The sequence below is a fragment of the Stomoxys calcitrans genome, chromosome 5, assembly GCF_963082655.1.
Source record: "Stomoxys calcitrans chromosome 5, idStoCalc2.1, whole genome shotgun sequence".
Classification (NCBI taxonomy): Eukaryota; Metazoa; Arthropoda; class Insecta; order Diptera; family Muscidae; genus Stomoxys; species Stomoxys calcitrans.
Window position 1 is genome coordinate 10869245 of NC_081556.1, and position 24980 is coordinate 10894224.

Sequence of the window (24980 nt, forward strand, 5' to 3'; positions counted from 1 at the left end):
AGATTGCCACCCGACGTGTGGTATATACTCTACCCGTCTGCTGGTTATACCAAAAGGGTAAAATGCCCAATAATTGAGAAGCGTAATAGCAGCTGGCGATTAACCAACGTGTGCGAGTCCTCATGATGCTCATTTACAACTGAGACTTAGCCAATAGCGTCTAATGATGGTCAATGAGAATTACATGAAAGGTAATTAGCAGCCGACACTAGTCTACAAGGATTTTCAGTAATGTTAGGAGAAAAAATTGTTAAAAAAAATTGTGTGGTATTTTTACACCAGTATAGACAAAACTTAATGTAGTTTCGAAAAGGGTTTATTTGACATAATGTCATTATAGAACTTTCAATTAACCCATTTTAAAACTTCAGTAAGTACTGTGAATACGGCAGTTAATGTTTTGAAGGAGAACAGGAAGGAATAACGGCGGTATTCACAAAATTGAATGTAGATTTGAAATAGGTTTATTTGACAGTTCTATAAACGAGATCTGCAAATAAACCTAATTCAAATCTACCTTAAGTTTTGTGAATAACGGCGTTATTATTTTTTTGTAGCTTTGAACTTTTCGATTGCTTATTTTTTCCATCCACAAGCGAAGTTTAATTAATTTTTCCTTTTATGCCTGCGGCCATGAGTTAATGGTATTATTAATTAATTTCCATATATGTACCCATATGGTTATTTATATCTTTTTAATCAGTATAAGCCATCCGATATTAAATCAACGATGTTCAAGATAAAACTTAGTTTCTAAAAATAAAATAAATAAATTATATAAAAATAAATTTTTATATGGAAAGCAAAAATTGAGTAGTCATTAAAATGTAAGGTGTGCGGTCGCAATGTTTGAAATAAGTAAATGCGTGCTAAGTTCTGCCGGGCTGAGGTTAGCATGTCCGCCTATGACGCTGAACGCCTGGGTTCGAATCCTGGCGAGACCATCAGAAAAAATTTTCAGCGGTGGTTTTTCCCCCCCTAATGCTGGCAACATTTGTGAGGCAGTATGCCATGTAAAAGTTCTCTCCAAAGAGGTGTTGCACTGTGGCATGCCGTTCGTACTCGGCTATAAAAAACAGGCCCCTTATCATTGAGCTTAAACTTGAAGCGGACACATTGATATGTGAGAAGTTTGCCCCTGTTCCTTAGTGGAATGTTCATAGGAAAAATATGCATTTTTTTCTAAATCTGAACCGATATGGGCCATTTGCAATCCCCAACGACCTACATCAATATTAAGTATCTGTAAAAAATTTCAAGCGGCTAGCTTTACGCCTTCGACTGCTATCGTGATTTCGACAGACGGATGGACGAAAATGGTTAGATCGACTCAGAACGTCAAGACGATCAAAAATATTTAAATTTTATGGTTTCTTAGACGAATATTTCGAGGTGTTACAAACGGAATATTTAGACTAGTAGACCCCCATCCTTTGGCGGTGGGTATAACAATTAGTTTCAGCGGTTTTAAAAGCTATTCGGACATACAAATAAACAAATTTTAGATTAGAAACAAAAATATTCACCACTTAATGCCAACATAAATACTCTTCCCTCATCCTCCTTTCCTTTTTTTAACAAAATTCCATGGTAAATTCATGACAATAAATAAAACTACAGTTAATTCTTTCATTGTATGCCGAAATAGGGCCCTCACAGTTTTTGCGTTGCCAATGCTCGTTTTTACAACAACCAAACAAGCAAAGCATGTTGTAATGCCCAACCACTATATTCGCATCTTATGGTTTGTACTATGTTCGCTTTTCGCGAAATTTTTTCTTAGATATTTGAAGCAAAAAAACTTGCCCATTTCAATCAGTAGGACATGAAAGAATTTTAATAAAAGTATTATGTCATCATTTTTGTAGTGTTTCAAAAAAGTAATAGCGAAAAACAAGTGTCTTTAACTGTGCAGCCCGAACATAGTACCAGCCTTTAAGCAATTGACTGACATTTATAAAACACCAGCAAAAAGGGCCAGAGGCATCACTCACAATAGTAATTTTTTTTCTCTTTCGTTCACATATGTAAATGCTCTCTCTCATGCACTCACCCATCAAATGCTCTCATAATATGGCTTTGCATTCATCATAGAAATAACGGATGATTAAGCAAAAAAGCAACAACAATTTTTTGGGTTTGTTGTTGTTGTTAATGCATTAGAAATTGGTTTGAAATGTTGACAACTTTATCTGTTGTATTTCTTGGGGCCGAGTTACCGCATACGTGATCGAGAGCGCTTTTTTATAGAATGAAATTTCATCTCGCATTTAATGGATTGTTATATCACTTTTATACACATTTTAGTGCTATATTTTTTATAAATCATGATCGTCTTAAACATTTGTGTTTTTAAATATCAAAAATTTTCTTTCAATAAAGTAACACATAATTCACAATAGAGAAATTTCGAACGGTTGTACTTGTTCACGTTTGCGGTAATTCGCCGCCTGGTCTCTACATAAAACCCTTAAGGCTCTATTACACGGTATGTGAGTCTTATGACATATCAAATTTAGCATATGTAGAGTTGTACATTTCGTGTGATACATATTAAACTAACATATAAATATCACTTTTCAAAATAGCACATGTTATTTTTTGATCTAGAGCGTGCTCTATTTCTTCTGATAAAAACAAAGAAATCTGCTGTCTTTGTTGACAGTCGAATGAAACCAACCAAAAATTAAATTGTTTTCACAATGATTTTATCACATTTCTCACAACTTAAACATTTTTTTTTCTTTTTTTTTTAGAGCGCACAACAAGCCGATTACTGGCTTAGGTGTATGTCCATAGTGGCATGGGGCGGATCTGTACCCTCTATTCAACTTAACCTAAACAATTTTTACGCATAAAAATCAGATAGCAAAATGATGAATGCAAGTTGACAATTTTGACAAACATTTTGTATTACACGTGAATACAAAAAGTGGCATGTCATAAGACAACCACATTCCGTGTAATAGCGTCTTTAGCCTTTTATAGTATAATTATTTCTTTTTGGCGTTTTCTCTCTCATCTTCTTAACACACTTACACTCTCCTCCAAACTCTGCTCCAGCACAGGCCATTGCATTTCTCGCATCTTTATCATATACGCATTTTCCATAAATATATCTTGGGTTCTCAACATACCCTTGCGAAATGCCCGCATATCCAGATAATAGAAGAAAATTGCCAAAAATGTAAAAAAAATTGACATTTCACTCCAATTGGAGGATTTAAATTCCTGATGAAATAACAAATAACAGGTATACAGTATACCCACATAATTTATATAGATGGTCAATTGGACACAAGATCCTTGGATTTCGTACATGCCAAGAATGCGATTGATAAACTTCCACAATTTCAGATGATACAAGGCCAGGGCATCAGTTCATGGGCCAACAGATAGTCTTGGTTCATAAACAGACTTAAAGCAGGTTGATTGATAGAAGACTGTAGTTTGAATATTTCCTTAGAGGCTAGGATAATTCGTTGCAACTGCTCTTTGAGTATGGCTAGCAAGACATTGATATTGGCTATGGCTATATAGAATTAAGTCAAAGCCACATTCAAAACAATCACCATTAAGGACATGGCCGTTATGAAGAAATTGGACCATTTCAGTTGAGGTTTGAGAACCATATACAGCTCCAGACTCATAAAGATATTCGCAAATAGATTGCCAATTATTTTTATGACAATTTCCTTGTCATATTCGTTTTCCACTGTTTGGCTTATGGGCCATTGTTTTAGAAACTTTTGCTGCATTATTTGAAACTCATTGAGGGTGTTCAAAAATTGCTGACGTTTGCTCCAATTTAAAATCACTGTCATGGTGACTGCCCAAATGCGTATCAGGAAAACCGTTACACGAACTTTCAAATGAAGTGCATGGGCTAGAAAATGTTGAGGACTCCAATCGAAATTCCACAAGACCATAGCTATAATGGTCAACAAGATTAAGCTCATAGCGGCACAACAGATAGTCACCCGACGTGTGGTATGCACTCTACCCGTTTGCTGGTGATAGCAAAAGGGCAAGATACCCAATAATTGAGAAGCGTAATAGCAGCTGGCTATTAACCAACGTGTGCGATTCCTCATGATGCTCGTTTACAACTGAGACTAAGTAAAGTGGGCCTAATGATGGTTAGTGGAAAGTACACATGAAAGGTAATTACCAGACCACACTGTTTTCGTATATTGGAAGGGGATATGTAGGGTTTTTGTAATTTTTGTTGTACTTCATGTTTTGTTTTTTTTTTCGGCTGAGATGAAATCTTGTTTTTGTACTTTCCAAATTTAGATTATTTATCTGTCTATGCCAGTAGGATTGCATGCAGCCTTGTATATGACAATGAGTTAATGACATTATTAATTAATTTCTTATAGGGTTATTTATTTCTTATTTTATCAATATAACTAATCTGACTAGTTGAGCCATCGATGTTTAAGATAAAATTTAAGGTCAGGAAATAACAAAACTGCTTAATTACTAATGTGTACCAATTTGTCCATATACAAAGTAATTTAGATAGGTTGGAGATGTTGTGTTAGCTGGTCAGAAATTTTGTAAGAAAAAAAAACAAATTCCCAAAATGTTGGTATAAATCCCCAAAATACCTCTATCAGGAATATATGTTTGAAAATTTGAATTTTTTAAAATTAACAGTATAACGATACTTCCGACATTTTATGATGTCCACCTACGAAGCTCATTTTTGGCTCAATGGGTACGTAAATAAGCAGAATTGTCGATTTTGGAGTGAAGAAAAGCCAGAAGTATTGCAAGAGCTACCAATGCATCACAGTTTGTTTCGGTTTATGGGCTGGTGGCATCATTGGACCGTATTTCTTCAAAGATGATGCGAATCCTAACGTAACTGTGAATGGTGAGCGCTACCGTGAGATGCTATCTAACTTTATTTTTGCCCAAAATGCAAGAGCTGGACTTGCATGACATAAGGTTTCAACAAAACGATGCCACATGCCACACAGCAAGCGTAACAATGGACTGATCGAGAGGTGAGATCGGTGAAAATTTTATTTCACGTTCGGGACCGGTCAACTGGCCGCCTAGATTTAACACCTTTAGAATATTTTTGGTGGGGTTATGTTAAAGCTCATATCTATACAAACAAACCCGCTTCACTTGACGCATTGGAAGACAACATTGAATCATTTATTTGTGAGATACCGACCGAAATGTTGGAAACAGTATGCCAAAATTGGACCAAGCGAATGGACCATTTGAAGCGCAGTCACGGTCAACAATTGCATGAAATAATCTTAAAACATTAAATTATATGGACCGTACTGTTGATTCAAATAAAGATTTCATAAATTTTTCTAAATTTTATGGGTTTTTTTTTGAAAAACTTTCCTATAGCTCTCAAAAAATCACCCTTTTTTATTTGGATATGCGGCCACTTCGCAAGGGTATTTTGAGAACCCAAGATATATATGTGGAAAATGCTTATATGGTAAAAATGTGAGAAATGCAATGACCTGTGCTGCAGGAATGTATAAGTGTGATTAGAAATTGGGAGAGAAAACCAAAAAATTATAATTGTATTAAACGTCTTAAACCCCGTTTACACTGCTCTTTAAATCCGGATTTAGTGGCTCGATCATATGTCTTCCCTTTATAAAATCAGCTGACAATAGCCTTAAATCCGGATTTAATGAGCAGTATAAACGGGATTTAAGTGTTTTACACAGAGATCAGAGATGTGCAACAGAAAAAGCTTTGAACATTTCAAACTTATTTCTAATGAATTAACAACAACAAGAAACCCAACAAATTGTTGTTGCTTTTTGCCAAGCATCCGTTATTTGCATGCTATATATGAGAGCATTTGAGAGCATTTGATGGGTGAGTGCCTGAGAGTAAACATTTGGATATGCGAAAGAAATAAAGAAGAGATTACTATTGCCAAAAGTGAGTAGGACCTACTTGTTGTTGCTTTATAAAGGCCAGCCAATGTAGTGGTTGGGTATTAATATATGCTTGTTTGTTTGTTGTAAAAAAGTGCATTGGCAACGCAAAAGCTGTGTGGGCATTATTTTGGCACATGATGAAAGAAATAACTGCAGTAAAGTTTAAAGTACTACTTGTTGTTATGAATTTACCATGAAAATTTGTTTAAAGGGGAGAGGATGGAAGAGTATTTTTGATTGCATTAAGTGGTGGTGATTATATTTTTTTCCTATGTAAAATTTAGGAGTTTGTATGGCCGTATAGAGCTTTTAAAACGAATTAATCAACGTTTTTTTAAATATCAACAGTTGGTTAGAATGCTGCTATAGTGGAAATAGTGCACTACCTGTGTCCGTCCACCACTAAATCTCCAAAACGCACTTAAGGGACGCTCAATAACAATATGGAACTTTTATAAAAGATGTTCTTAAGTCTGAATCTGACATTCAACATTTAAGGTAAGGTCTTCCAAATCTTCCCAACCGCCAAACCCACAAAAGGGACATGTGGCGTGTACCATGTTAGTTGGTGACTAAAATGCAAGTTTTTTGTGAGCAGAGCGGGGATATGATATTGAAATATGAAGTCAAACATCATATTTCAATATCATATTTCAAATCGGATAAGAATTGCACCCTAAGAAGAAGTAATCGGGAAATCGGTTTTTATGGCAGCTTCATCAGGTTATAAACCAATTTTGATGATATCTGGATCAGTTGTTAGAAGTAATAACATAGCGCTTTGGACAAAATCGGGCAAGAATTGGGCCCTGGAGGCCCAAGATATGAAATTGGGAAATCGATTTATGTGGCAGCTATATCAGTGTATAGATCATATGAAACGGCTTAGTGCAAAATTTCAGCCAAATCGGATTAGAACTGCGCCCTATAGGGGTTCAAGAAGTCAAATCGAAAGATCAGTTTATATAGCGCAGTGGTTAGCATGTTCGCCTGTGATGCCGAACGCCTGGGTTTTCAATCCCAGCGTGAACATCAGAAATATTTTTGGCGGTGGCTATCCCCTTATTAATCCTAGCTACATTTGTGAGGTATCCTGCTCTCTCTAGCAAGTGGTGTTGCTATGCGAAAGGCCGTTCGAAGTCGGCAAAAAAAAGAGGCCCCTTATTATTGAGCTTAAACTTTAATCGGATTGCGAGGATTTTAGGGGTTCCAGAAGTCAACTTCCCGTATCGGTTTATATGGGGGTTATATCACTATATAGACAGATTCAGACCATATTTGGTACGAATGTTGGAAGCAGGAAGCATAGCAGAAGTCTTTGTGCCAAATTTCAGCCGCACTGAATGAAGACTAAGGCTTTTAAAGGCTTAAGAAGTTAAATCTGGGGATCGGTTTATATGGTTTATAGACCGATTTTGATCATACTTGATATGGATGTTGAAAGCCATTAGAGAAGTCTTTGTGGCAAATTTCAGCAAAATTTGATGACATTTTAGGTCTTTAGGAAAAGAAGAATTCAAGACTGGGGACCGGTTTATATGGGACTATATAAGTATATAGACATAATACTTGACGTGTATATTGGAAGTACTAGCAGAAGTCTTTCTGTCAAATTTCAGACAAATCGGAAGAAAACTGAGGCTTCTATGGTCTCCAAGGGTCTAATCCGGGAATCGTTGTATATGGGGGATATAGCAGTTTATTGACCAATTCGGATCATACTTAACGTGCATGTTAAAAGTCATAGCAGAAGTCTTTGTGTCAAATTTTAGCCAAATTGGATGAAAACAGAGGCTTCAAGGGGTTCCAGAAATAAAATCCGAGATCGGTATATATGGCGGGTATACCAGTTTATAGACAGATTCGGATCATACTTGGTAAGGATGTCGAAACTCATAGCAGAATTTTTTGTGGCAAATTTCAGCCACATTGGATGAAAACTGAGGCTTCTAGGGGCTCAAGAAGTAAAATCCGTAGATCAGTTTATATGGTGCTATATCAGTTTATCGATCGATTTGAATCACACTTGGTAAAGATGACGAAAGTTGTAGCAGACGTTTTCGTCCCAAATTTCAGCCAATTGGGATGAAAACTGAGGCTTCCAGGGGCTCAAAAAATCAAATCCAGGGATAGGTTTATAGGGGGGGTATACCAGTTTATTGACCAATTGAGATCATACTCGGCATGGATGTTGGATGTCAAAACGGATGTCCTTGTGCCAAATTTCAGCCAAATCGGATGAAAATGTATGTCTCTAGGGAAAGAAAAAGTTAAAACTGGAAATCGGTTAATATGGGACTGCATCCAAATCTGAACCGATATGGCCCATTTGCAATCCCCAATGACCTACATCGATAAGAAATATGTGTGCATAATTTCAAGCGGTTATCTTAATTCCTTCGAAGGCTATCGTGTTTTAGACGGAAGGACTGGCGGAGATGGTAGATGGACTCAGAATTTCGAGACAAACATGAATACTTTATGGGGTACCAAATCAATATCTCGAGGTGTTACAAACAGAATGACTAGATTAGTAGATTAGTGGTGGGTATAACATGTTTATGTCTATAGTCAATGTTCTTTTTTAACCCTCTGGCGGGTGAGAAGGTCGCTCTTTTTCATTGATGTCAAACAAATTTTAAAAAAATGCGTTTTCATATAAAATTCCATACAAAAAGTACAAAGTTCCTGTGTACCTTGTACTTCGGCAATGGTAACGGATGTCTCAACCGTCGAAGGGTTATTATTTTTTCAAAATTTTAGATTTTTCCCTCAATTTTGTATATTTTCTTAAACTTTTTTCTTATGAATATCTTCTTACTTACACTTTCCTCCAATTTTCTATACTTTGTAAGCATACAAGGCTGCAGTTGCTTTAGTATTTCGCCCGTTTCCTCCACATGTCCAATGTAATTCCATAAACTGTCCATGAACACCTTCAGATCCATGTAGTAAAATGTCAAGGATATCAGCATTAAAACAAACGTATCCAGACCATACACTTTCAACATGTAGGCATGTTGCATTACCATATAGAATATATAGAAGACAGCAACATTGTTCATATACATGGTCAACATGGTGCAGGCACACTGTACATCATAGACATCATTTAGACGATACGTCAAACGTTGCAACTCAAGTTGAATGTTGGCCAATTCGTACAAATTCTCCGCCAATAAGGCACTCTTACGCTCCAAAGCAGCAGTTGGTATATAACCCAGACGTCGTAGATGACACAAATTTTTGGAGTCTCTTAAAATCTGTTTCACTTCATTGTTAATGGCCTCCAACAAGGCATTGACGTGTATAACACAAAAATAAAAATGCAATATGACCATGTTGAGTATGTTGCACATAATGGCCAGCAATACAAATTCCCAGGGATTTTGCAATTTTAATTCAACGCGCAGAAATTCCGTTGAGCCCAAGAACAGACCCACATTGGCAACAAAGCCCCACAAAAATTTCGATCTTATGGCATGCTCCAAATTTTGCTCCACCTTTGTATGCAGAGGCCATTTACTGACAAACTGTTCTCTTATATGGTGAAATTTATTCAGGGTTGCCATTAGTTGCCCACGTTTGAACCATTGCGAAATGACCGAAGCCAAGACAGCCGTAAAACGCACCAGACATATAACTGCTGAAATTTTCAAATGCAAATCATGACTGATTGAGTTTGGGGAATGGAAATCTATTCTCAACATCATGGGAATGAGACCAAACCAGGTCATACTCAACACTGCACTGTACACGGTTACCGAGGTGGAGGTGTAAATTTCTCCTTTACCATAATCATAGCAAAAAGGCATTATGCCTAGGATTTGTGACAAATAGTAACACATAGCTACCATCCAAACAGTTGTGCGACGCATATTGGACTATTTTAATAACACTAACTAAGCAAACTAAACTAAATTCCTATTGGTACACTAAATTACTTTTCCATGGCTTATGGACTAAAAATAATTGTTAATTATCAATTGATTAACCTATCGAACATATGAATCATTCCATAGAAAAAAAGGTGGAAAGTAATTAATTTTAGTCTCAATGATTTTTATAATGATAAAACAAGTCATAAAGATGTTTTTTTTTAGGATTGCAAGAATTTTTATAAAAATTAAAAAAAAAACTATTGGCGCCATTATAAAATAATTGCTAAACAAATAAATACAATTTGAGTGCGTAAAACCCTGCTAAAATACACGAAGGCGGCGAAAATGGAATAATACAAATGCTCGATCATTCAGCTCGTCTCGAAAGAGAAACAAACAAAAATTGTAAAATTTAATGATCTCGCCCTAACAAGCAAAAAAACTTGCATAATCAAAATAAAATTAGATTAAAATTATTTTCGATGGTTTTATTTTGGTTCTTAGGGGGTGGAATTATCAATAACGGTTTGGTACTAAAACCAATAACGGTCTGGTGCTAAAACTAATAGCAAATTGGTATTAAAACCAACACCAGTTCGGTAATAAGGCTAGTACCAAACGGTATTAAACATTTCATGTTTCATCTGTACCATTTGGTATTGTTTTTGTACCATACGGCTTTGTACCGTACGACTTTGGTTTACTTTCAATACCGTATGGTACTGAAATGAGCCCATTAGGTATCAACTTTTCTCTGGGTGTACTGACTCCGTCATTCCGTTTGTATCATATCCAAATATTGGTCAAAGAATCCACAAAGCATATATTCTTGATCTCCCGATTATACCTGTCCGTCGGTCCATCCGTCTGTCCGCCCGTCGCCCTATGGCGTTTTCTATAACTTCCAACAACTGTGCCAAGTATGGTTTAAAATGGACCAAAACCTGATATATCTCCCATATAAATCTCTCCCCTAAGCCTCTAGATGGCACAGTTATTGCCTGATTTGTCTGAAATTTTGCAAAAAAAATTTCTCCGATGACCTTCAACATACCTGCTAACTATGAATCGATCCATAACCTGCTATAGCTCCCTTATATAAACCCATCTCCCGATTACACTTCTTGAGCCTCTAGAGGGCGCAATTTCATACGATTTGGCTAAAGTACACAGTGGCTTCTCCTAAGACCTCTAACATACGTGCCAAGCACGATCTGAATCGGTCTAAAACCTGATATAGCTCCCATATAAACCGATCTCTCGAATTTATTTCTTGAGCTCCTATAGGGGCAATTTTTATCCGATTCGGCTGAAATTTTGTACAGTGGCTTCCTCTAAGGTCTCCAACATATGTGCCAAGTATGGTCTGATGCGGTCTCTATCCTGTTATAGCTGCCATATTAACCGATTTCCCGATTACAGTTCTTGAGCCTCTAGAGGGGGCAGTTATTTCATGATTTGGCTGAAATTTTGCACAACAATTTCTCTGATGACCTTCAACATACCTGCTTCATATGGCATGAATCGGTCCAAAACCTCCTATAGCTCCCTTATAAACCTATCTCCCGACTATACTTCTTGAGCCTCTAGAGGGCGCAATTCTTATCCGATTTGGCAAAAATTTTGTACAATAGCTTCTTCTAATATATCCAACATTTTGTGCCATCTAAATCCTGATATAGCTCCCATATTAACCCTACTCTCGATTATACTTCTTGAGCCTCTAGAGGGCGCAGATATTGTCCGATTTGAATGAAATTATGCACAGTGACTGTTTCTATGACCTCAAACATACTTCTCAAATATAATGTGAATCAGTCTATAACTTGATATAAACCGATCTCCGGATTAAAATTCTGGAGCCTCTAGAGGGCGCAGTTCTAATCTGGTTTGTCTGAAAGTTGGTGCAGTGGCTTAATATAAGACCTCCAACGTACATGCAAAATATTGTCTGAATCGGTCCAAAACCTGATATAGCTCCCATATAAACCGAACTTCTGCAGCCTCTAGAGGGCGCAATTCTTATCCGATTTGGCTAAAATTTCGTTCAGTGGCTTCTTCTAAGGCTTCCAACATACGTGCGAAGTATGGTCTGAATCGGTCTAACTCCTGTTATTGCTCCCATATAAACCGATCTCCCGATTATACTTCTTGAGCCTCTAGAGGGCGCAGTTCTTGTATGACTTGGCTGAAATGTTGTACTATGACGATTTTCATGACTTTTAACAACTGTGCCAAGTATGGTTCAAATCGGTCCAAAACCTGGTATAACTCTTATATAAGCCCATCTCCTGTTAAAGGTCACTGTTCTTGTTCGAATTGGCTAAAATTTTGCACAACGATTTCTTCTATGACCTTCAACATACGTACCAAAAATGTTCTGAATCCAGTTAAAAAGAATTTTGAAAATCGGACCACAAATAAAGATTTGGCAGCCCGAACAATTTTTATACCCTACACCACTACTGTGGTACAGGGTATTATTCGAAATGCCTAGGAAATGCCCCGGACTACCCAGAACTTTGAAATTTTGCACAAAATTTGGGTAACACTTCAGCAGTCTACATCTCTATGTGAGAGCTATCAATGAAGATAGATATTATTGTTCTTAACCGCAGTATCTGCCCTTTATTCCTCTTTGTAGGGAGTCTTTAGCCTTTCTTCATCTGTGCATATAACCTGAAACCTGCTGTCACCAACAAGCTTGGTCAACTTTATTTCGAAATGGCTCATATTGATATTCATTCATTACCAGGAAGTGTTTGCGATGACAGCGTTTCGTTATAGCACTCTTATCACCCCAAATCTAATAAATAATTACTTGTCTGTATTGTGGGTTCGAGTTCGACAAGTGACAAAGGTTAAATAAGGGGTAAAAGGTGGTGCCTAAGCGATTATCGTTAACAATGACTTTGGTCACTTAGTTCGAATGGACTTGAACTTCATAGTATAATCACTCTCGCACTCGCACTCACACTCACACCTAAGAGTGTGAGTGCGAGTGCGAGAGTGATTATGAGAGTGAGTGTACATGTATTTAACTAAAGGGGAGTTAACGATTATCTGATTACATGGGGCAAACAGAAACTAACACCAATACATAAGCAAAGTATCATAGTAAAGACATTGAAGGGTATAACATTATAATGACACATCTTTGTGATTCAAAGCAAAACGAAATGGCCCCAAAAATAGCAAATCGTCAGAAAAACGTTGTTTGTCCCTTATTAATACCAAATCCCGTAACAATACCTATAACATAACATAAGGCAAAGGTTTCAAGTGCTTAATTTATACAACTACAATCGAATATCGTTGCAAAATGTTAACCTATCTTTCCCTCACCAATATTTTCTCTTTAAAAAAATCTGTATACGGAAAACTTGTACTTACACTTTCCTCCAATCTCATATCCAATGCCGGATAAAATATTTGGCGCTCTTTTAACAATTTGGCGGTGGCCATGAAGGACTCTTCGAAATTATTCATTCCCTTTATGAACAAGGCCAAATCGATGTAGTACAGCATCATCATAAAGGGCAACAGTGTCATAGACCAGTTGCTGTACTCGTTCAAAATTTCAGTTTTTTGCTTTGTTGGATAGCACGCATACAATGCCAACATATTGTTTAAATAGACCATTATTAAAACGCAAGCAGTTTGAATGTCATACATGCGGTTAATGCGATTTCCCAACAAATGCAAATGATGTTGGGTAACAGCCAACTCATCCAAATTTGCAGATAATTTACAGCATTGGGTTATCAAGGCTCCTGGTTCTATTTGTCCTATAATCCTTAAGTTCCATAGTTGATGGGTGGCTTGAATGATTTTTTCCAATTCCTCGTTAATGGCCCACACAATTACATTCAAATTGGTTATGCTAAGGAAGTAATTCAACATGACCATATTGACAATGATGCCCACTATAACAGCGGCCACTATCATATAGAAACTTTTCAGTTTTAATTCAAGCTGCACATATTCAATGGATCCAAGCATTATGCCCACCATTGACAGAAAACCCAAAAGTAACTTGCGTCTTAGAGTTTTATCATATTTTTGTTTAATTTTTTCACTCAAAGGCCATCGACGCATAAACTTGAGACGAGCGGTGGATAACTCATTTAAGGTTTTTACGAAAACTTCTCGTTTGGTCCAATTTATGATAACTGTAACTATAGAACTTGCAGCTTTCAGAACGAACATCAACGAATTGATTTGTATGGGCAAAGAGGGTGAATAATAGTCGAAACGCAGAAAATGTGGTACAAGTACCAACATGCCAATGTTTGCCAAGGCGCTGTAAATGGTCACCAAAGGTTTGGTGTAGACTTCTCCAGTAGTTTCAACATAGCACAGCGAAGTTACGCCAAAAAGCGTAGAGGTTATATAAGTGGCACGTATTGTCCATTCCGTGGAGCGTCTCATGTGGTCTTAGCAATGACTGATGACTATGGCTAATGTAGTCAAAGTTGAGTTGACGGAAACCATAGCAGGTAATTAAGAAGGGGTTGTAATCGCGAAATATCATCTAGTTTAATTCGTCAAATCAATGCATGGACTGGTAATTATCTACTGGGCAAATGAGGAGAGGAAATAAGTGGAGATTTGCTGTTTCATTGTCTGCTGTAGGGAACCAGTGAAAATATGGGGTTTACCAAAAAACATTTGCCAAGGGTTTTAATAACTTCATGGCTGTAGGAGGAGGCCACAGTGGTTTCAAGGTATATAATGTCCTCCTAAGTCATATAAAATCTGGGTTCATCTTTTGGCAAATATTATCAAAAAATTTTCTTTTGGGCAAAGGTTTGTACTTTCAAAGAGGCTAGCGATTTTTGTGACGTCTTTATCCATATAAAACTAATCTTGGAAGACAAGTTGCTCAGTGCCACCGCGTTTGACCCTATTAAGAGATCCTTTATAATTAAGCAAAAAACTAGAAAAGGACAGCATTCAATGATAGGGCGGGAAACTCGCAGCAATTGCTTAACGAAAATTCAGTGGTGAAAATTGCAATTTTCTTTCTAAACCATTATGTACCAAGCTGAAAAAAAATTGTTATATGAAGTTTCAGGCTATTTTTATGCCCGTTATATTTTAAAATGGGAGATATGGGGTAAACAAAATTTACAATCCAAGTACAATTACAAGTCGTATGTACCTTGTACCATGGATCACATGGTACAAGTTCTTTGAATGACCTTTTCAAATATTGGGTTGCCCAAAAAGTAATTGCGGATTTTTTAAAAGAAAGTAAATGCATTTTTAATAAAACTTCGAATGAACTTTAATCAAATATACTTTTTTACACTTTTTTTCTAAAGCAAGCTAAAAGTAACAGCTGATAACTAACAGAAGAAAGAATGCAATTACAGAGTCACAAGCCGTTGAAAAAATTTGTCAACGCCGACTATATGAAAAATCCGCAATTACTTTTTGGGCAACCCAATACATAAGAGCTATATCAAGTTATTGACCGATTAGTACCGTACTTGTTACGGTTGTTAGAAGTCGTAGAAATATACCACCCCCAAAATTTCAGGCAAAATGTGTATACTTGCGCCCTCTAGAGGCTCAGCAAGTCAAATGGGGAGATCCGTTTATATGGCAGCTATATGAGGTTATAAACAGATTTAAACCATACTAGGCACAGATGTTGGAAGTCATAACAAAACGCAACGTGCAAAATTTCAATCAAATCGGGTGATAATTGAGCTTTCTAGAGGCTGATTAAGAAGTCAAAATCCGAGATCGGTTTATATGGCAACCTAATAAGGCTATACACCGATTTGGACCATACTAAGCTTGAAAGTCATAAAAAACTATCATGTGCAAAATTTCAGCCAAATCGGATAAGAATTGCGCACTCCAGAGGCTCAAGAAATCAAATAAGGAGATTGGTTTATATGGCAGCTATATCAGGTTATGAACCGGTTTGAACTTTACTTGAACAAATGTTGAAAGTCATTTGAAAACACCATGTGCAAAGTTTTAATGAAATAGGGTGGTAATTGCGCCCTCTAGAGGCTTAAGAAGTCAAATCTGAAGATCTGTGTATATGGCAGCTATATCAGGTTATAGACCGATTTGAGCCATACCTGGCGCAGTTGTGGAAAGTCATACCAAAACACCAAGTGCACAATTTCAGCAAAATCGAAAAATAATTACTCCCCTCTAGAGGGCGTAAATCAAAGTCACATCGGGAGATCAGTTTATAGGACAGCTATAACAGCTTATGGGCCAATTTGGGTCATACTCAGTTGCACAGTTGTAGAAAATCAAATCAAAACATCTTGTGCAAAATTTCAGTCAAATCTGATGAGAATTGCGCCCTCTAGATGCTCAAAAATTTGATCATTAGATTGATTCATATGGCAGCTATATCAGATTATGAACCGATTTTAACTAAAATTTCAACCAAATCGGGTGGTAATTGCGACCTCTAGAGGCTTATGAAGTCAAATCGGAAGATTTAGTTGTCGGAAGTCGGGCTAAAACTTCACGCACAGTTGTTGAAAGTCATAATAGAACACTATGTGCAAAATTTCAGCCAAATCGGATAAAAATTGGGACTTGTAAGGGCACAAGAAGTAAAATCAGAAGATTGGTTTATTTGTGAGTTATATCAAGTTATATACCGATTTGCACCGTACTTAACACAGCTGTTGGAAGTCATAACAGAATACTACGTGCAAAATTTCAGCCAAATCGGACGAAAATTCCGGCTTGTAAATGCTCAAGAATTCAAATCAGGAAATCGGTTTATATGGGAGCTATATCCGGTTACAGACCGATTTAAACCGTACTTAGCACAGTTGTAGAATGTCATAATACGAAACTAGATGCAAAATTTCAGCTGAATCGGACGAAAATTGCGGCTTGTAAGCGGCTCATGAAATCAAACCGGGATATCGGCTTACAAGGGAAGCCGATCTCCCGATTTGACTTTTTGAGCAATTACAAGCCACAATTTTTGTCCGATTTGGCTGAAATTTTACATGTAGTTTTCTGTTAAGACTTCCAACAATTGTGTTGAGTACGGTCGGAATCGGTCTATAACCTGATATAGCTCCCATATAAACCGATCCCCCGATTTGACTTCTTGAGCCCTTACAAGCCGCAATTTTCATCCGATTTAGCTGAAATTTTGCATGTTGTGTTCTGTTATGACTTCCAACAATTGTGTTGAGTACGGTCGGAATCGGTCTATAACCTGATATAGCTCCCATATAAACCGATCCCCCGATTTGACTTTTGGAGCCCTTACAAGCCGTAATTTTTGTCCGATTTAGCTGAAATTTTGCACGTAGTGTTCTGTTAAGACTTTCAACAATTGTGTTGAGTACGGTCCGAATCGGTCTATATCCTGATGTAGCTCCCATATAAACCGATCTACCGATTTGACTTCTTGAGCCCTTACAAGCCGCAATTTTCATCCGATCTGGCTGAAATTTTGCATGTTGTGTTCTGTTATGACTTTCAACAACTGTACTAAGTACGGTCGGAATCGGTCTATAACCTGATATAGCTCCCATATAAACCGATCTACCGATTTGATTTTTGGAGCCCTTACAAGCCGCAATTTTTGTCCAATTTGGCTGAAATTTCGCACGTAGTATTCTGTTTCGACTTCCAACAAATGTGTCAAATACAGTCCGAATCGGTCTATAACCTGATATAGCTCCCACATAAACTGATCCCCCGATTTGACTTCTTGAGCCTCAATTTTTGTCCGATTTGGCTGAAATTTTGCACATAGTGTTCTGTTCAAACTTCCATTAACTGTGCCAAATACGGTCCAAGTCGATCTATAACCTGATATAGCTCCCATGTAAACCGGTCTCACGATTATCCTTGTTCGGTTCCTAGAAGCTTTAATTTTTGGTGGTATGACAGAATTTTGGTATGTAGAATAAAATTATGCCCATCATCTACATTGGTGGTAGGTTCCCAAGATTCCCTTATAATACCAAACACAGTAAATATTTGTATTAAATAATATAAGGCAAGGATTTCACTTAAGTTTATCCTGGCCAATGTTTTCTCTATAAAAAAGAAAATGTTTTTAAAAAAATCTCTATGTGGAAAACTTGTACTTACACTCTCCTCCAATCTCATGTCCAATGCCGGATAAAACAATTGGCGCTCTCTCAACAATTTACCGGTAGCCTTACCCGAAACTTCGAAATTAGTCATTTCCTTTATGAACAAGGCCAAATCGATGTAGTACAGCATCATCATAAACGGCATTACTGCCATAGACCAGTTGCTGTACTCGTCCAAAATTTTACTTTTTTGTTGTGTCGGAAAGGACATATAAAATGTCAACACATTGTTTAAATAGACCATTACTAGGACGCAAGCTGTTTGAATGTCATACATGCGGTATATGCGATTTCTCAGCAGATTCAACTGATGTTGGGTAACAGCCAACTCATCCAAATCATCAGATAGCTTACAGCATTCGGTTATCAAGGTTCCTGGGCCTATTTGTCCTATAATCCTCAAGTTCCACAATTGATGGGTAGTTTGTATGATTTTTTCCAATTCCTCATTAATGGCCCATAAAATCACATTCAAATTGGACATACAAACGAAATAATTCAACATGACCACATTGACAATGCTAAACATGATAACTGCTGCCACAATCATATGGAAACTCCTCAGTTTTAATTCACGCTGCACATATTCAATGGAACTCAACATTAGGCCCACCATTGCCATAAAACCCAAAAGTAACTTGCGTCTTAAGGTAGTCTCATATTTTTGTTTAATTTTTTCACTTAAAGGCCATCGACGCATAAACTTGAGACGAGCGGTGGATAACTCATTTAAGGTTTTTACGAAAACCCCACGTTTGGTCCAGTTAATGAACACGGTGATTATAGAACTTACAGCTTTAAGAAGGAATATCAACGTATTGATTTGTACAGGCAATGAGGGTGAATAATAGTCGAAACGCAGAAAATGTGGTACAAGTACCAACATGCCAATGTTTGCCAAGGCGCTGTAAATGGTCACCAAAGGTTTGGTGTAGACTTCTCCAGTAGTTTCAACATAGCACAGCGAAGTTACGCCAAACAGCACGGAGGTTATATAAGTGGCACTTATCATCCATTCCGTGGAGCGTCTCATGTGGTCTAAGCAATGACTGATGACTATGGCTAATATAGATCAGGTTGCATTGAGGTAGGTCATTAAGAAGGGGTTGTTATTGCAATCTGTCATCTAGTTTAATTAAATAAATCAATGCATAGGCTGGTAATTATCTACCATGCAGACAGGGAGGGGAAATAAGAAGAGATTTATTGTTTATAGAAAGGGTTACAAGGAAGGTAACAGGGTTATACAAAAAAAAAATCAGTTTGCAAGGAGGCCATTGTGGTTTTTTATGTCCGCCTAAGTCATAGAAAACCAGTGTTCGCCTACTAACAAATATTAATACTAGTAAAAGCGCGTAAAGTTCAGCCGAACCGAACTCCCTCCACCATGGATCGCATGTGCCAAGTTTTCAAATGTACAAAAGCTATATCAAGTAATAGACCGATATGGACCGTATTTGTTATGGCTTTTAGAAGTCATAGAAAAGTACCACCCCCACAGGCTCAGGAAGTCAAATTAGTGAATCGGTTTATACGGCAACTATATCAGTTTATTAACCGAATGGAAGTCATAAAAAACCGCAAAGAACAAAATTTCAGCCAAATTTGGTAAGAAGTGCGCCATCTAGATGCTCAAGAAGTCAAATCTGAAGATGGGTTTCAAGTTATATCAAAACTACCTGTGTAAAATTTTAATCAAATCGGGTTACAATCGCGCTCTCTACAGGCTCAAGAAGTGAAAACCCGATATCGGTTTATATGGCAGCTATATCAGGCTATGAACCGATTTGAACCATACCTGGTACAGTTGCTAAAAATCATATTATTGGTTGCCCAAAAAGTAATTGCGGATTTTTTAGAAGAAAGTAAATGCAATCGCGCTTTCTACAGGCTCAAGAAGTGAAAATCCGATATCGGTTTATATGGCAGCTATATCAGGCTATGAACCGATTTGAACCATACCTGGCACAGTTGCTAAAAATCATATTATTGGTTGCCCAAAAAGTAATTGCGGATTTTTTAGAAGAAAGTAAATGCATTTTTAATAAAACTTGGAATGAACTTTGATCAAATATACTTTTTTTAGACTTTTTTTTAAAGCAAGCTAAAAGTAACAGCTGATAACTGGCAGAAGAAAGAATGCAATTACAGAGTCACAAGCCGTTGAAAAAATATGTCAACGCCGACTATATGAAAAATCCGCAATTACTTTTTGGACAAACCAATATAACTCCTATTGCAAAATTTCAATTAGATCAGGTGATAATTGCGCTTTCTAAAGGCTCAAAAAGTCACATCTGACTTTTGTACCATATGTGGTACAGTTTTTGAATCCTTGCAGGGCACTATTGAGGCGATGGGACCCGACGGAATCTCTACACTGATACTGAAGAATCTGGATTTATCTGGAGTTGAGTACCTTAGTACCGTGCTCATTCTGTCTTTGAACACTCTTATAGTTCCCGATGTCTGGAACACCCCATTTTCCAATGATCCCACCACTGAAGCCTGGAAAGGACAGGAGTTTGAAGGAGTCGTACAGACCGCTCTACCTTCTCTCACCAGTAGCCAAGACGCTTGAGGCTTTACTCCTCCAAGGCCTCGTAGGAGAATTTCCATTCGCCCAACAACTGTTTTGCATGCCATCACCGCACACATTTGCCGTGGCTTCAATAACCCCGACCCATGTTATAGGACGGTTCTGGTTATACTGGACTTATCGAAGGCCTTCGCTACGGTCAGCCATGCCAAACTATTTGAGGACATCGCCAACACGTGCCTCCAGCCAGGCCTGAAACGCTGGGTCACGAATTATCTATGTGGTATACCTAAATTCGAAATAACTGTTTGTGGAGTTTAGGGATAAGAAGTCGAAGCATTGGGGACATTAGGGTATCCAACTCTATTGCTTCTTGTGAATATCGTCGGAATGTGGGTAGCTCTATCCTTATTTTCATGGCGTGTGTTCCAAGGATATTCGTCTTCTTATACCTGAAGTTAGGATGTTCACCAGAAATACAAGACTTGCCAGGAACTCACACCAGTTTGTAATTGATTGGCCAGTCGATCAAACTATGCATTACCGAGAAAATTCATTTTTCGCCCCAACCATTCGTATGTGGAATCGAATTGCGGCTCATGTCTTTCTCACCGACATTGACGTTCAGAAATTTAAGACGAATATCAATAAACACTACTCCCTCTTTTCCCCCTCCAACCCTTTACTTTCCTAATTGCCAACGCAATGCACTGCATATATGTAGGGGAAATCCCCTGCGTATTGGTTACGTGAAAAAAGGAGTGAAACAGGAGTTCCACAAGGCGGGATGATATCTACGGCACTGTTTAACCTCTACCATAAAGATCGTATCATATGCGGACGATTGTACGATCATGGCAAGATTTCTGAAGTCTGAAGATATCTGTCTTTAAATCTTCAGCCACATTGTTCACTACAAATACGCGTGAGGTGTATACTGAGCTGAAAGTGATGGTCGACGAAGAAATGATTCCGACCATCAAATGTCCCAAAATACTTGGCGTCAAATTTGACAGCTCTTACACATTCTCCCCACAAGTCACAGCAATTTGCGATAAAGTCAAAAGCAGAAACATGACACTCAAGCCACTTGCAGGCAGAACTTGGGGTGCTAGCAATTGGACGGTCTGTGGTATGTTATGCAGCGCCAGTGTGGTCTCGTCAGCTTTGTGACACACAGTGGAATAATATTCAGATCTGTCAGAATATTGCCCTTCGAACTGCGACGGGCTGTCTCCTCAGTTTTCATGTGGATCACCTCATGTGGATCACCTCCATCTAAATGCTGTCTAAGCAATACCTTTTGGGCTATTATCGCAGAGACCATCCAAATCATCATCTTGTGGATAGATATCCAACGCCCAGAAGCCTTAAGGCAGATCTACATGTTGTAGAGCGTGAGGTTAAGCGCTACAAGAGAGAACCTCAAGATCAAGAGGAAGCGGCATATGAAGCAGGGCTAGACAACATTCATGCAGATACGGTAGCAGATGCGGTAAATGGCTAGCGGGACCATCCAAATCATCATCTTGTGGATAGTTATCCACCGCCCAGAAGCCTTAAGGCAGATCTACATGTTGTAGAGTGTGAGGTTAAGCGCTACAAGAGAGAACCTCTAGATCAAGAGGAAGCGGCATATGAAGCAGGCCTAGACAACATTCATGCTGATACGGTAGCAGATGCGGTAAATGGCTAGCGGGTGAATGGAGAACGACCGCTTCCCATTACACCTGAAGAAATTGACCTCCTCCGGCAAACCAGAGTAGATCTGGCTCAATTACGTTCCGGCGGATGCAGCCGCCCCAACTCCTAGAGAGCAAGGATTGATGCCGACGTGCAAGATGTATGTCCCGATAGTGACCAGGGATCACACGACACCTGTTTAACTGCCCAGCCAGACCCAGATCCCTCTGGACGCACCCGATCTTAGTCGCAGAGTTTCTAGATCTGGACACTCAACAGAATCAAGCAGACGAAAGATAGAACACAACAAACTTCTACAACAACAACAAAAAATAGGACAGAACCTCTCCGAACCTTTCAATACCAAACGAGGTTTCATACAAGGAGACATACTGTAGTGAGATCGCTTTAATCTGGAGAAGATTATACGAGAAGCAGGTGTGAAGAGGCATGGCACACTACTCACAAGAGAACATATGGGTCGGTTAGAGGTAGAAGCAATTGCAGCCTTTGAATGTATGGAATGAGAATCAACGAAAGTGAATGGCGGCAGTAAATGGAGATGAAACAAAGTGAATGATATCAAAAGCGAAAAAGCCCCGTAAACCCGAGCAGATAAAGAAAATGCAAAAAGTTGGGAACTACAAATAAATGACACCAGTTTTGTAATAGAACGGAGGATAATATTGGCTAACCGATGCTACTTTGGATTAAGCAAGCAGATGAGGAGCAAAGCCACCTCTCCATATACGAAAATCACACTATACAAGACATTGAAGCCGAAGCATGGGTACTTTTAAGGCTTTTGCACCTTATGATACAAACTGAATGCACGCCTAAGATGGGGTATCTGTACGTCGATGTGGCTATATTATATGTACTTTAATTCTATGAACTTATATGGAAATCTTGTACTTACACTTTCTTCCAACCTTACATCCAATGCTGGATAAAGCAATTTGCGCTCTCTCAATAGTTTGCTGGTGGCAATAAAGGACTCTTCGAATTCAATCATACCCCTTACGAAAAAGACCAAGTCGATGTAGTACAGGATCATCAGAATAGGCATTACCACCAAAGCCCAGCTACTGAATTCGTCAAAAAGCTTGGCTTTTTGCGTAGTCGGATAGGACATGTAAATCATAGATAAATTGTTTAAATAGACCATAACTAAAACGCATGCTGTTTGAGTGTCATACATGCGGTTGATGCGATTTCCCAGCAAATGCAAGTGATGTTGCGCAACAGCCAACTCATCCAGATTGTCAGACAATCTACAGCATTGCGTTATCCAGGTGCCTAGTCCTATTTGTCCCATAATCCTTAAGTGCCATAGTTGATAGGTAGATTTTAGGATTTTTTCCAACTCCTCATTGATGGCCCATAGCAGCACATTCAAATGGGTTATGCATAGGAAATAATTCATGATGACCATGTTGATAATGCAGTTCACCATAATCGCTGGTAGTATCGCATAGAAACTTTCAATTTTCAATTGTGTTTGGATGTATTCAATGGAGCTGAGCATTATGGCCGCCAATGTTATAAAACCCAAAAGCAGCTTTCGTCTTAGTATCGTCTCAAATTTCTCTTTTATTTTGTCACTCAAAGGCCATCTGCGCATAAACTTGCAACGAATGCTTGCCAAATCATTTAAGGTTTTCACAAAAACTTCCCGATTGGTCCAATTGATGATAACTGTGATTATAGAACCTACAGCCTTTAGAACGAAGATCAAAGAATTGGTAAGTACAGGCAAAGAATGTGCATTATAATCGAGATGCAGGAAATGTGGCACTAGTGCCAACATTGCCATGTTTGCCAAGGCGCTGTAAATGGTCACCAAAGGTTTGGTGTAGACTTCTCCGGTATTTTCAACATAGCATAGCGAAGTAACGCCAAAAAGCACAGAGGTTATATAACTGGCACGTATCATCCATTGCGTGGAGCGTCTCATGTGGTCTAAGCAATCACTGATGACTATGGCTAATGTAGTCAAAGTTGAGTTGATGGAAACCATGGTAGGTAATTAAGAAGGGATTGTAATCGCGAAATATCATCTAGTTTAATTAAATAAATCATAGCATAGTCTGGTAATTATCCACCATGCAGACAGGGAGGGGAAATAAGTGGAGATTTGTTGTTTCATTGTTTATAAAACAGGGTAACAAAGAAGCTAGCAGGGTTATACCAAAAAAGCAGTTTGCCAGGATTTTATTTAAAACTTCATGACTGTTGGAGGAGGCCATTGTGGTGTCAAGGTTTAATTATGTTCGCCCAAATCATAGAAAAACTGTTTTCGTCTTTGGGAAAATAGGGTTGCCCATAAAGTAATTGCGGATTTTTCATATAGTCGGCATTGACAAATTTTTTTCACAGCTTGTGACTCTGTAATTGCATTATTTCTTCTGTCAGTTATCAGCTGTTACTTTTAGCTTGCTTTAGAAAAAAAGTGTAAAAAAGTATATTTGATTAAATTTCATTCTAAGTTTTATTAAAAATGCATTTACTTTCTTTTAAAAAATCCGCAATTACTTTTTGGGCAACCAAATATTATCAAAATTTTTCGGCAAAAGTTTGTACCTCGAAACAGGCTGATGATATAAAACTAATCTTAAATGAGGTGTTGCTCGGCGCCACTAGAAAAGGATAGATTTCAGTGATATGATAGAAAACTCGCTGTAATTTCTTAACTAAAGCAGTGGTGAAATTTGCTATTTGCATTTTATCCCATTATGTGCCAGGCTGAAAAACAGTTGTTGTATGAATTTCGAGGGGGATATGTAGTTTAAAAAATTTTAAAGAGTAGCTAAAATCATACTCTACTCTCAAATACCTT

At 38.0% G+C, this 24980-nt stretch overlaps 4 protein-coding genes across 4 annotated transcripts in view; all 4 read right to left on the reverse strand.

Moving 5' to 3' along the window:
• Nucleotides 1–9813, reverse strand: part of LOC106093608 (putative gustatory receptor 36c) — a 59129-nt gene extending 49316 nt beyond the window's left edge. Inside the window, exon 1 of the mRNA XM_013260699.2 lies at nucleotides 8756–9813. Coding sequence (XP_013116153.2) covers nucleotides 8756–9808 — 1053 coding nt within the window. The 5' untranslated portion in view covers nucleotides 9809–9813. The remainder of the gene's footprint in view (nucleotides 1–8755) is intronic.
• A 3139-nt stretch (nucleotides 9814–12952) lies between these two features.
• Nucleotides 12953–14242, reverse strand: LOC106093603 (putative gustatory receptor 36b). Its single transcript, XM_013260693.2, has 2 exons — nucleotides 13205–14242; nucleotides 12953–13063 (listed from the first exon to the last, which is right to left on the reverse strand). Exons 1-2 carry the CDS (start codon nucleotides 14240–14242, stop codon nucleotides 12953–12955), a joined length of 1149 nt encoding a protein of 382 aa, XP_013116147.2.
• A 3596-nt stretch (nucleotides 14243–17838) lies between these two features.
• Nucleotides 17839–18952, reverse strand: LOC106093604 (putative gustatory receptor 36b). The gene is made up of 2 exons (XM_013260695.2): nucleotides 17915–18952; nucleotides 17839–17859 (listed from the first exon to the last, which is right to left on the reverse strand). The coding sequence occupies exons 1-2, from the start codon at nucleotides 18950–18952 to the stop codon at nucleotides 17839–17841; spliced, it is 1059 nt and encodes a 352-aa protein (XP_013116149.2).
• Nucleotides 18953–23012: 4060 nt separating this feature from the next.
• LOC106093606 (putative gustatory receptor 59c) lies at nucleotides 23013–24161 on the reverse strand. The gene has a single exon (XM_013260696.2). The coding sequence runs from the start codon at nucleotides 24159–24161 to the stop codon at nucleotides 23013–23015; it is 1149 nt and encodes a 382-aa protein (XP_013116150.2).
• Between the last annotated feature and the right edge of the window lie 819 nt (nucleotides 24162–24980).

Bases quoted from the DNA above. Each gene is read 5' to 3' on its own strand.
- LOC106093603 (XM_013260693.2), bottom strand. From the start codon at position 14,242: ATGAGACGCTCCACGGAATGGACAATACGTGCCACTTATATAACCTCT. The intron at 13,064-13,204 runs GTAAGTACAAGT...GTTATGTTATAG, and splicing joins ATATGAGATTGGAGGAAAGT to GTATTGTTACGGGATTTGGT.
- LOC106093604 (XM_013260695.2), bottom strand. From the start codon at position 18,952: ATGAGACGCTCCACGGAATGGATGATAAGTGCCACTTATATAACCTCC. The intron at 17,860-17,914 runs GTAAGTACAAGT...TCTTTTTTATAG, and splicing joins ACATGAGATTGGAGGAGAGT to AGAAAACATTGGCCAGGATA.
- LOC106093606 (XM_013260696.2), bottom strand. From the start codon at position 24,161: ATGGTTTCCATCAACTCAACTTTGACTACATTAGCCATAGTCATCAGT.